Source organism: Xyrauchen texanus, chromosome 20 (assembly GCF_025860055.1).
Source record: "Xyrauchen texanus isolate HMW12.3.18 chromosome 20, RBS_HiC_50CHRs, whole genome shotgun sequence".
In the NCBI taxonomy this organism is placed as follows: Eukaryota; Metazoa; Chordata; class Actinopteri; order Cypriniformes; family Catostomidae; genus Xyrauchen; species Xyrauchen texanus.
In genome coordinates, this window is record NC_068295.1 from 30237704 (window position 1) to 30251609 (window position 13906).

General features: G+C 36.8%; 1 protein-coding gene across 1 annotated transcript in view; it reads left to right on the forward strand.

Moving 5' to 3' along the window:
• LOC127661076 (semaphorin-4G-like) overlaps positions 1-13692 on the forward strand; it is a 54028-nt gene extending 40336 nt beyond the window's left edge. The window contains exons 10-15 of the mRNA XM_052151636.1: positions 2445-2592; positions 3843-4065; positions 4586-4701; positions 4913-5067; positions 5252-5313; positions 7360-13692. Of these exons, the coding sequence (XP_052007596.1) occupies positions 2445-2592; positions 3843-4065; positions 4586-4701; positions 4913-5067; positions 5252-5313; positions 7360-8276 (1621 nt within the window). The 3' untranslated portion in view covers positions 8277-13692. The remainder of the gene's footprint in view (positions 1-2444; positions 2593-3842; positions 4066-4585; positions 4702-4912; positions 5068-5251; positions 5314-7359) is intronic.
• Positions 13693-13906: the final 214 nt, after the last annotated feature.

Below are 13906 nucleotides of genomic sequence, written 5' to 3' on the forward strand. Positions count from 1 at the left end.
ATATTAAAATGTGCCGGGCTCCTGGTCTGCAACCCATGTTGCCCATTGGGTTAATGCGGCCATTGCGAACAGTGCGAAACATACATCAACAGTGCGAAACATACATCTCGTCTAGTGTAGTACAATTGACAAATTAATGACTCATTAATGACTCCTGGTTGTAATTTTGAATCAACAGCGTGAAACATACAGCACAACCAATGTAGTCTGATTTCTTAGTGAATGACTCTTATGTCCTGGTTATTTAAATCAACAGCACAAAACATAAATTGCATCTAGTGTAATCTGTTTTACAAATAAATAAGTCTTATGAGCCAGTTCTTGTGAATCTACATTGCAAAACATACATTGCGTCTAATGTACATTTGCAAATGAATTAATTATGAGCCGATCCTTTTTAGACAACAGTGCGAAACACAGTGCAACCAATGTATCCCAGTTTCCAAATTATTGACTCTTATGAGCTGGTTCTTTTGAATAAACCGAGTCAAACATACAGCATAACCAATGAAGTCCGATTTCTAAGTGAACTACTCTTATGAGCCGGTTCTTTTAAATCAACAGTGCGAAACATACAGCGCAACCAATGAAGTCCATTTTCTAAATTAATGAGGCTTATGAGTCAGTTCTTTTAAATCATACAGTGCGAAATATACAGTGTTTTCTACCAAACAAAAGACTTGTTATTCTTTTCAGTGAGCTTACTGAACCACAAGTAATTCTTGACAAATCCAACTTGGACAGAGAATTCAGAGTAAGTACTGGATGGTTGGTGATCTGTGTGGTTAAGATAACCATTATGAGTTTTGTTGTAATTAGTATTTTTTTAAAAACCTTAATGAATTTATCAAATATATTTTTATATATAAATCATAATTTGCAAGAATCAGTTGTTAAAATATGAAATGATCTTATCATTTTGTAACCGACTACTGAGGGCAGTAAATCCAATAAGATTTGTATTTCCTATTTCCAAATATTTGTTCCTCAAAAGTACTAAAATAATTATTAATGGAACCATCGAGGAAAGGGATTCATTAAGAGGAATCAGAACCGTGTTCTAAGTCTTCTAAAACAATATGATAATGAGATGTAAGTTTTGTGCAAACCTAAAAAAAATGAATCATTTTACACACTGAATATCTTGTTGTATGGACTAATTTATTGGTACTTTTTTGTTTTTATTTTTTACCCTTTATCTATCTACTTTTTGTTGTATGGAAATGAGCAACATAGACATTCTGCTAAATAACTACTTTTATGTTCCATGGAAAAAGATAAATCACATGTTATTCAGTAGACATTGGGTGAGTAGATGATGACAGCTATGATTATTGGATGAACTGTCTCTTTAAGCTACTATTGAAAACACTCTTTTCCCTGCAGTGTGAAACCTTTTTGCAGTCACTGCTAATAAGTTCAGTTTTTTTTTTACGTAATATGTAGTGTCACATCACTTGAGGAGCTTTATCTATGTTCTTGTCTCACCCCATTCACCAATCTCTCTGTCGTCCCTCACCTCTCTCACACACTTTTTGATCAAATGTTTTTTACTTTGTGCTGCCTTGAAATATATACTAAAGAAATGGCTGGATGTGGGTGTCCAATGTCTCTGCAATGTCTCTGACGTCATGTTGGGTTGGATTTCAACTCTCCTTTGTACTGACACTTTGAAAGAGTACTAACCAGTCTCACCTTCTTTCTTTATTCCTTTTGTTCAGACTGCAATGCCCACTAATAGATTGTCTCTTAAAGGTGCACTAAGTAACTTTTGTCTTTGTGTCATCTTGTGCTTACACTGACACCTAGCGGATTGGATGAAGCATCATTTCAAATCAATTGTTTTGAGTTGCAGATAACATTGTAGAAATGTAATATTCACAATCAGCAATGATTACTTTAATCATTGAGTGAAAGTGTGAAATAACAGGACAGTTACTGAGATTAAGCGAGTAGTATTCAGCTGGTCGTGTGATTCTAACATGGTCCCCATGTGCGGACCCTCTCCATGTAGAATAAAAGAGCTTTCATAAGGTCACTGATGTGTCTGGATTCTTCATCTTACTTGAGTGCTCATGATTTCCTACCAATATTGCAAAATTACAATCCATTTCTTTAACTTTTTTAATGAGGAAAAAATGACTGAGTGCCCCTTTAATGTATTTACGATGTGTGATGTCATTATTTACAGTAGGTCTATGTCTATATCAATGTTGAACACTGTAAAAAGTTGTGACCTGCAACTGTTACCTTGAGTATCTATTTCTACCTGATCGAACCCTTAAAATTAGTTTTGTTGGTGTAACCTAATGTATTTAGGTTGATTCAGTGATGATAAATAATATTTTTGACTTGAATCAATACAATTAATTTAAATGTTACCACATGTAGGGCATTTTTAGGTAAACATTTTTTCAGTGTACTAACCAGTACTTCTTTTTCAGGAAAAAGGTAAAAGTTTCTGCTATCTGCCAGTACTCCATTTCGGATATCCAGTGGGCCTTTGAGGGACCTTACATGGAGAGCACAGAGGACACCAGCTCTAAATGGACCCAGTACACAGGGAAGGTTCCGGAACCGCGACCTGGCTCGGTAAGTCCAAGAGTATCTGTTCAGGATGTACTGATCCCCAGTTTCGTTTTACACTGGCCTTATTATCCTCTTCTTGCCCTGCAACTCTACCTGCCCACTGACTGTGACAGTGAAGTCAGCACTTTGTTGGTGGAGCTGCGACAGTTCTCTAATCGCTGTATATTCTGTGTGCACAATTCTCTGCATCAAAGAGCACAGTAAGGTACTGATGGAGTGTCGACCTGGTTTCATCCAAAAATCAGACGCTGATGAGCAATTTTGTAGAGTGCACCAGGAAGAAAAGGGGCTTATTTCATCAAAGCTTAGTGCCATGGAGATTACTAGCAGGCAGAAAAGCTTTGCTGATTGGCTGCATTATGAGTTTATCTGTGATATTTGTGGTGAGTGAAGCAAATGAAGATTAATATTACAGTTTTAATTGATGTTTGGAAAAAGTCCTCAGAAATTAAAGGAAAGATAGTGCTAACTTTTCATTCCCAGGCTAATTTTAAATACATTCACTGAGCACTTTATTAGGAACACTATGGTCTTAATAAAGTGCACGATGTGGTCTTCTGCTGTTGTAGCCCAACCACCTCAAGGTTCAACTTGTTGTGCATTCTGAGATGCTGTTCTTCTAACCACAATTGTACAGAGTGGTTGTCCGAGTTACCGTAGCCTTTCTGTGTCAGCCTTTTGACCTCTCTCATCAACATGGCATTTCTGTCCACAGAAGTGCCACTCACTGGATGTTTTTGGTTTTTGGCAGCATTCTGAGTAAATTCTAGAGACTGTTGTGCATGAAAATCACAGGAGATCATCAGTTACAGAAATACTCAAACCAGCCTGTCTGGTACCAACAGTCTTGCCATGGTCCAAATCACTGAGATCATGTTTTTTCCCCATTCTGATGGTTTATGTGAACATTACCTGAAGCTCCTTGCCCATTTTGTACATTACACTGCTGCCACATGATTGGCTGATTAGATAATTGGATAAGTCGGTGTACCTAATAAAGTGCTCTGGGACTGTATGTCCAAAAACGGACTGCAGTCTTTCTTAAAAATGTGGTTCCTGTTAGCCTTTCTGCATGAACACTTGAACAGTTTCTGTCAGATAAATGAAACGCAGTTCAAGAGACTGAGAATACTGATGCTGAATGTCCTACATTTTCTGCTTTTACATGCCAAGGCTAAACAACACCATTTATTTATCTATTTATTTTATATATTACATGAAATTATTTGTTCATACTTTCCATTGCTCTTCAGTGCATCACAGATCAACTTAGAGCAAAAGGCATCAACTCATCCACCAACCTGCCAGATGATGTACTTCACTTTGTCCGTCGCCATCCACTCATGTACAGGCAGATCCTTCCGCAAGGACAACGCCCCCTGCTGTTTAGGAGGAATGTGGACTACACTAAAATTGCAGTACACAGAGTGACTGGTTTAGATGGTCAGATATACCACATGCTCTTCATTGGGACAGGTGTGCAACATTGACCTGCTGTTAGCAAACACTACTCCACTAATATATATATATATATATACACACACACACACTGGCCCCAAAAGTATTTGGACACTTAAGCTAAACTTAATTATGCATGAATGTCTTCGCATTATGTCAAGTGGTATTTAACACTAACACACTTTTCATGCAATACATTTCAATGAAGAAGATTGTTTCAAACAATAGATATATAATTGGACACTTCCTAATTGTCAACACAACTGTAGTGGAATGTGTTCATAGTTAATGTGATGAACTACTTCTGTGGTTACTTTGCTAGGATACTTGTTGAACTTGATGCACTTCATACATTCATTAAAAATCATCATTTGTAGCATTGTACAATTTAAGCACCACCAAACACTTTTTGGGGCCACTGTATATTTAAATAGTTGTAAGTAGATCATGAAGGCAGCTCTTGTATCATTTTGTTCTCATTGGAACTTTATTGCACCCGGAACTGGTGTGAAACAAGTTTTTATATTTTATTGTACAGATGAAGGTTGGCTCCAACGGGCTGTGATGGTCAATGGTAAACTTCACATCATTGAGGAACTGCAGTTGTTTGAGGAGCCCCAGCCAGTGGACAGTATAGTCATCTCTGAGAAACAAGTGAGAAATAAATCTATGTACATTCTGTAAAAGTTGAATTCAATAAAAACATCTCTAAATGCATTACTGCAACAATCTATCCAAAATTAAAGTGTGTAGATCCGTTAGGCCTTAGACATTCCATGTGGTTTTAGATCAGCCTTGCATCTATTTAGTTTATTTAATGGCAACAATGTGATTCTTATTACTCACTTGATCCTTTATTCGTCAGATGAGTGTGTATGTGGGTTCGCCCACCTCAGTGGTGCAGCTGCCCTTGTCCACATGCAACAGATATTCCTCCTGCTTCGACTGTGTGATAGCGCGTGATCCCTTCTGTGCCTGGGATGGACTAGAGTGCGTGGAGATTACATCACACAACAGCAGGTAGGAGTGCATGTTAATGGAGGCCTCTGTTTCTTCTTAACACTAATGAACTATGTGAAAAGGTGCCATTGTGATTGACATCATGTCTTTCGTTTATGTTTACGTCATGGAAGCACCTGCTTGCTGCATCTTGGATAGTGTCTGCATAATAATTGTAACAATAATAATGTTTCTGTATCTGCAGAGCGAATCTGACACAGGATATTTTGAATGGAAACAAGGGCTGTGATGAATCTACAGCAGATGGTATGTACACATGTGTTGTAACAGTCAGTGTGTAGGTGCTGTTTGTTTTTTTTCTAAATCTGTGTAGTTAATGCAACCTCTTAATTCCTCAGCGAGTCACAGCTAATGGTAAATGTAAGATGAAGCGGGATAGGGTTGGGTGGATATTAGCCATTATGTTAGAATCTGGGTTTCTAATGCAAAGATTGCAGGTTAGTCCCAATTATAGAGGCAATGTCCAATGAGTTACTAATTATTATCAATATTGGGGTGACCATTTGGCAAAAAATATTGATGACCACTAATCTCAATATTGGGGGTGGGGGGGTCAGATCAGGTAGCAGTATCTCCTTATGGTAAGATCCACATTTTTACAGTTTTTTTACAATGAAATACTTAACCCTGACTCCAGCTAAAATTACTTTGTAAATGGTATGGGCTTGGGCTGGGAAATATAGATAGAAAGGTTTCAATATAATAATAAATACCTATATCTATATGTTTTTTTTTTTTTTCCTTTAGTTTAGAGGAACCATAATTTCAACCAAACAGCCATTATTGCCAAATAGATTCAAAATGTTTAATGCAAGAATTAAAATGTAGTTAAAATCTTTTTAATAATATGTTTTCATTTTTATGCTGGTTTTCACTCATTTAAATTTTGTCATTTTAATTTATATGTATGGGGGCCGAGGAGTGCACAACACAACCAAATAAGCAAAACAAATAACAGCTTCTGAAGTAGTAATAACGAGTATGTTGCGTTCAAGTGGTTTGTTGTTGGAAAGAACAGGAAACGACGCCAGGTTTTTTCTAGAGATCGACCGATATTGTATTTTTTTATTTTTTTTTAACCGATACGATAACGATTATTTGTATGTTTACATATCCGATAACGATTTTCTTTTTAAATTAATTTCATTTATTTTTTATTTTAGCTTAATTTTCCAAAGAAAATATTAAACAGAGAGAAAATGTGGAAAATTTTCCCAATCCCATACCATGTTTTTATATAATAATTACAACAACGACAGTAATAATAGGCAAAATAATCTGACAACCTCTGATTTCAAACGGAGAACATATACAAACGACAATGGAGTCACTGTATGAATCTTCTATTTTACAGTTTAAAGTTTGATGTGTTGATTAATAGGCTAAAGGCAAATAGTTCACAGGATTAAATATACATTCTCAAGAAAGTGAAAAACAATAAATACATCGCTGTGGTTACAGAGTCCATCCACTTTTACTTTAACGGTGTCATGGAGATAATTAATTTACAGCATGCTGTAATCATGTAATTGATGATTCATAGCGTAATAAAGTATAATAGCAAATTATAATATGACGTACAGAGAAATTGCATAATAATTTTTAATCGTTCACTTTGTGCAGTTTCAGTTTCATACACTAACCTGCAAACTCATCAATGTCACTTTCATTCTTGAAGAAGTACAAAAACCTTTTAACATTTGTGTGCATCCTGTGCAAGGAGCTTTAAAATACCTTTCCTGTGTTGTGATACCTGTGCCTTGCAACCTGCTTCAGTAAATGTCATATCACCCCCCTTGTGGTTTCCCAACGCTGTTATGCCAGACATTCAACAGAAGGCCAACTGAGTGAAATGGAAAGCACGCAAATTAGGCTTCTACTTTAAATGTTGGCTAATGTTAATATATCGATGGCTCAAAAATACCATGCCGATCAATAATCTATATTTTATGGCATGCCTAGTTTTCTGCTTTTTCTGCCTTGCTAATTTTGTTGTGTTGTGCATCCTTCAGACACTGTATGTATGAACAAATATAAAAGTACTTTTATTATTGAATCAAAATTGGTAAGATAGATTCAATTCCATCACATTTTTTCTACTTAAACTTTAGAGACACTATTAAACCTTAATGACCTCATATTTGCAAGCCGTGAGCCAAGGAAAAATTGCAAAACTCTTTTGGACACTTAATGGACAAATAAAAATCTATAATTTTGTAAAGCCCCCAAATTCTCACAAATATTGTAAATATTTTAGACAGCTCATTGTTTTTGTGTGTGTGTCTCTCATAGACCTAATGTTACACCGTTCTCGCTCTGTGATGGCGGGCGATGATGTGCTGCTTCAGTGTGAGCTCAGCTCCAATCTGGCCTCCCCTGAGTGGACCCTGGAAGGCAAGAAACTGCAGGGTTATGGGTTGGACTCCGGCTACCGCATTGGCACTGACGGTCTTCTGGTCATTGAGGCACGGCCCTTCCAGAGTGGTGACTACTGCTGCTTTGCCGTAGAGAATGGAGTCCATGTTCCTGTGGTGATCTACAGCTTGACTGTTCGCCAGGATTTGCCTCCACTTCCTCCTGTAGAGCCAACCCAACTACTCATGACCACAGGGACTTACTGGCATGATCAAACTTCTCAAAGTGACTCTCTAGAAGAGTTCGATCCTACCCCTCTGTCTCCTCACTTTGAGTTCCTGTCCCTGAGGAACATGGAGGCCATGTATCTATCGCTAATCACAATCTTAGGAGCACTGTGTCTTGTTCTCACAGTCGTCCTACTTTATGTTGGATTCTGTTTGCAAGGGCAGAGAGGTAAGTACTCTTTGCGATCGGCTGCTCGTGCTGAAAGGAAGAGAGGTGCCCACATGGAGCTAAATACCATCTCCAGCCAATGCAATGGGAAACATGATGCTCATGATGGTCTACTGCAGATCGTCCCTGGAGAAGCACCAACATCACCCAATAAAGAGCTTCCTCCTGCCCCACCTCTCCCACCCCCCCCTTCAGAATCAGAGTATGTAAATGGACTCTCTGCCACTCTGCCCAGCGTTTTACGCAAGATGAATGGCAACAGTTATGTGCTACTGAGACAGACTGATGGTGACACCACGTCTCCTCTCTATTACTCGTTCACAGAGGAGCTCAATAGGATCCTGGAGAAGAGGAAGCACACTCAGCTGTGTAATAAACCTGATGAGAGCTCAGTGTGAACTTTGGGGCACAATACAAACATCCTGTCTTGTGGAGATATGTGTCAAAGGACAGCTTTACTATATATGAGCCCTGCGTCACCAAGATTGACTTTAATGGGATGCTAATAATTGGCCAAAGGTCCTTTATTTGGAAGATAAACAAGCATTGCTTCTTGGTTTATATGTCAAATGTAGCTTTTGACTTTTAACAGACTGTGGAGTGCCCACTGGTTGCTAAATGGCAAAGAAGGCAACACCTACAATGGAAATTCTACCTCATCAGGATATCGCACAAGTCTCAGCTCATTTCAATATACTTGCATTAAAATATGGGTTATAATGAGGTGAAATTCCAGGAACCTTAAAAGCAAACGAGTCTCAGTACTGGGTGAATCAAGCTAATGATTCAATAACAAACTCATAAAATTGGTTCAAAGAACTTTAAAAGACTTTTATATGGATGCAAAAGGATTGCAAAAGTGGCAACATAAACTCTTCATATATCCAGATGTAAAAATCATACCTGGACAGAGCGAGCCACTGTAAAACTCTAGTGCTTGGGTGCACTGAATGTCTTTGTTTTAATATTTTTTATTTTTATTTATGCCAACACTGACCATATCAGTAACAGCTTGTAATAATAATTAAAATTAAAATTAGCAGGGATAACAGAATTTAAAAAATTAGAAATGCACATGATGGTACTAATAGAATGAATACGGCGTATATTAATAGTTTTATAGGGGTGAGAAACTTGGAAGATGACAGTATTAACCACTGAGATGCACTTTATGGACTGGTAGCATTTGTTTCCGTGAGGTGCTGCTAATTCTGACATCTAGAGAGGACGAAATGGATTACAATTACAGTCATGTTTCCAAAGGATGTGAAAGAGTAACAATATGATAAAACTGTATTGTATTTTTAATTATAAATGCTGCGAAGGGAAGACTATGTGGACATACAACATACTTCTATAACCCTTGGAAATGGACCACTAATTACGCTTAAGTCTGGATTTGTCTGGTCCAGTGGTTCAAATCAGTTGTATTTCCCTTGCAGTATGATAAACAAGACAACGGTTACAGGAACTGACATGATTCTTTGTGGGACTTCATCAAAATTCCAGAGTCATTGGCTGCCTGGTTTCCATGGCAACCACAGAGACGAGGTAAATCTGATGCTGACCTTCTTAGATAATCCTTTTGACATGACCAATTATTACACCACCTTTTACAGTCAGGTGTTATATTCTTAATAGGGATTAGTGAATTTGTGCAAAACGGTGAAAAATTGGGCTTCTAGTGCAAGTAAATAAATTCAGAACAATTCTAGTTGGGGCATAATGAAAACTAGGAATTGTGATATTGTGGTTTAATTATCCTTTCACTTCCAGTAAATCTTTTAAATTGTAGCCTAAATGTTTGTGCTGGAAATGCTCCAGCTTTAGACTTCCCACACTTGCGTGCAAGAGCGTTTTGGCGTATCTCCCACTACTTAAGGGGAGTAAAGCACCTGGTTCTGTCTGTTTAGATCAGAAAAGGCAGATTGCATTGAAGCCGAGTGGAGAACATTAAGGCCACATGTTCAGAGAGGAACTAAGATGAACACTGCTGATAGTCTTTCTCTTTTCCCCTTACTTTTTGTGTTCATAATCATTGTCTCTTTTCGCTTTCAAAATGTGAAGGTGAAAGTGAAGATTTATGGTAAAAAAGAACTTAAATATTGATCTGTTTATCACCCACACCTATCATATCGATCCTAAAGATATAGATTTAACCATCTGGATTACTTTTATGATGTCTTTATGTTCTTTTTGGACCTTCAAAGATCTTGTCACCATTCACTTGCATTGTAAGGACCTACAGAGCTGAAATATTCTTCTAAATATCTGTTTGTGTTCTGCTGAAGAAACAAAGTCATACACATTTGGGATAGCATGAGGGTGAGTAAATGATGAGAGAATTTTTGGGGTGAACTAACTCTTTTTAATGTGAAGCATCCAAACGTGACATCATTTTTAAATTCCCTGCTTTCATTCACAAATGTAAAGGTGCCCTCTTAAGAGCACAGAGATTAAAGCGGAGGTGTCTGTACTATAGCACAAGCCATGCCCCCAACCCCACCCCCCTCCCCCCGCTAAAATGTGTGCACGTCACTGATCTGCATACACATCTTACCTCCACTCTCCTGCAGGTTCACAAGCTGTGATTAGATGCTTGTCAGTATGTAACTCATATGTTCTGTGCCTGCAATGTTTACATCCCATGAGTCTTATATATATTCCTGTGAGAGAGGCACTTGTGTAAATTCTTCAACATGCCAGTACAGGTTTGTGTATGAGATATAGCTCAACTGTGGCCCTCATTCAAAACCATTTTGAAGTGCGCTAGAGAGAAAGAAATTGACAGAGAAAGGGGGAAATTATCAAAAGAGAGCCTTGAGAATGCATGAGAATAGTTTGGGAAATGGTAATTAATCCTTTTCAGTCTCTTTTAGGGCACCTGCACAGAGCACTCAGCAAATAAGAGTAAGGATAAATAAATAGATAAATAGCTCTGACACACCAGATTATGCTCATGTAGGCTTATTTGTTAAATTTTTCTAAATCATAATGTGACATTACAGTATATTCCCTCTTTAGATATTTTTAAGACTCCATGAAATCAACATTAGCATGGCTTCAGACCATTTTTTTTTTTTTTTTTTTTTTTTTAGCTTTGAGACGTGCTATTGTACTCCTAAAAGTTGACAAAATTCACTTTTAGAATTAAAATGGACCATAAATCTTGATGACTCACCTGGCACTACATAGATTTTTGTCCAATCAAATGATTTCTAGAATGGGAACGTCGCTCCACCTAAAATCAGCTCCGAGCAACAATTTTTTCAAATAGCAATCACGATTCATGGCTGTGGCTAACTAAAGCCTTCTGACTATTTTTTTTTAAATGTCCCTCCCAAACGTCCTGTTTTAATAAGAAATGTCACAGGAAAGAATCATAGTGACTATTTGCACTAGGTGTAAATAGCACCTGCAACACAGCTTGGCAATGTGCACTCCAATATTCTGAGAAAGGTTTGATCCAGGTATAATTAACCATGGTTTTACTTTAGTAATATTATAGTAACCATGTTTAAATGCAATTAACCATGGTATTACTACAGTATATATAATTAGTATAGTAATCATGTTTAATTATGTGGTTATGATTTTACTACAAAATACCATGGTGATACTATGGTTACATGGATCATTTTTGTAAGTGGATAGGTTTAGGGGTAGGGGTTGGTGTCTGTGAGAATCTAAATAAACACATTAAACACACTGCAGTGATGACACTATACTGTATGTATTTATTTAGGAGTGCAAATAGCCTCTGGCAGAGAGAAAACTGCACTTGTTAAGTCATTTCATAGGGTCTTTAGAAAAACAATCATACAGCCTATTTGGGTCTTAAACATTTAGAATTTCTTTTTTGGCAGATGTCAAGAGAGCACGACCAGCTGCTGTTTGATGAATAGTGTAAAAATATGACATGTTTAGCACACTTTAGTCCTTTGCTATAGTCTCTAGAGCATTGTGTATAAATGCTGCACCAGCATTTAGTTTAGAATTCACCACTGAGGTATGTGGGAGATTTGTTTTAGATTGATTGTGTTTTATTGATTTGTTGTTGTACTATTACTTCAAGCCATTTTCAATTTGAGCTTCTTTATGAATAATTAAAGAGGTTTGCGCCCTGTATAGTTCACCAGAAAATACATTTGATTGGCTGTGATATCAGTTTTATCAGTAACTTGGTCCCTTCAGTCATGCATACCTTATTCCAACATGCATGTGAAAAAGTGTCTGTGGAAATAACAGTTTTAAAGCTTTGTAGAGTTTGTGTATAATTATTTTATGTTTCAAACTGGGATTTCTTTCTTATTTGTGGTTGGTTAATGTTGCATGGCTATGCATTTATGCAAACATGGCCTACACTTTGGGGGAAAAGTTTGTGTCAATTTATACAACATTTTAAACTATGTGAACCCTATAGTTTGTGTACACTACTTCCTATTTCCCTTCTAGTATTCAGAAAATATGGTTAAATCTCCTGCCAAGCAGACTATGTCTCAGAGTCATTTAAGTACACAGTTGTGTACCTCCTCAGTCGTGGGTAGGATTGTGTGGGCTGCCTCTAAAACTGCATTTAATGAAGCTGGTTAGACTTCTGCCTATCACCATGGTGAACAAGGCGTATTATAAATTCACTCTGTTTAATTCTCTACTGCTCTCTCAATGTGAAAAACATTCTCTTGCTCTATACGTGTTCAGACAGTCAAAGCCCAAGACAAACACTTATATCTTTGTTTATTCAAGGATAAGGTGTTATGTTTTGTGTTTAATTAACACAGTAATACTACAGGGACATGCTGGCAGGGGAGGAGGCTGAGAAGTGTGAATCCATTGCTTCCCATTATGTACAATCCAGAACATTTAAGTCTAACTTTTGATTTGTTTACATTTTACCCTGAAAATGTTAATAAACAGTGTTGAAGCTTCTGTTTGAGATCCCTATACTAAATTAAAAATATTTACATGTCTCCATCAGTCTCCATATTTTACAAATTAACAGTGAGTAGAACTGGTCATATCCAATCAGAATGTGTCTTAAATTTGGACAAGTTCAGCAAATTAGCCAATAAGAAGCATGGTAAATGGGACTCCTTGTTGAGTTTACTTGACTCACAAAAATAAATACACTGTATTTGTATTTCCAAACTTATCTTCAATAAGTAGTGAGAACTTATCAGGTAGGGGTGTACAGTGAAGCCATTGTCGTAATTGTATCTGTATCTGTTCATATGGCAAAATTATCTGTCTCTGTATTTTGATAGAACCAGGTGTCGCGTGGCTTAACCCGGAAGTGTTTAAGTTTTACTCTTACATTTATAGTTAATAATGAATTCTGAATTTCTGAAGCTGAATTTTTAGGCTATACATTGACTGTGGAATATGCTGTGGTTTCTCCTGGTATTTCAGATATTAATATCTGCATGAAATAGAATTTTTATTTTGTGTGTTCATGTATAACAACATTATTCTGGAGGCAGGAGGTGTCAAACAAAATGTGAAATGTCAAGCACACATTTTGCAGTGAATAATAAATACAAATTCAAACATTAAAAGAAATTCAAATAAAATCAATATAGCCTACAAACAGTTGGAAGTCCCTTAAGTCTATCTGGAATTTTTACGATAAGACACCATTATTTAGTTAAATAATAATAATAATAATAATGTTCAATTTATATTATGCCTTACCAGAGCTCAAGAACACTTAACGTTTTCAAATTTAGCTCAGTTTAAAGAAGAAGAAGAAGAAAAGTATGTTTCAGTTTCTTCGTTTTACATATGGAGGAATACTCCGAATAGATGAATACTCTATGGAGCACTTAAACCTTTATGGAGCATTTTTACTTTTTTTTTTTTTTAAATAAAGTCTTAACCAGTTAATAACTTTAATCACTGATGTGTTCAACTTTAAGAGACGGACAGACGACTTTAACATCGCGCTCATGTTCAGTCTATAAATAAATACATGAGAATCACATGTGAATCGTGTGATACATTAACATAGACATTTCAAGAAGTGGAAAGT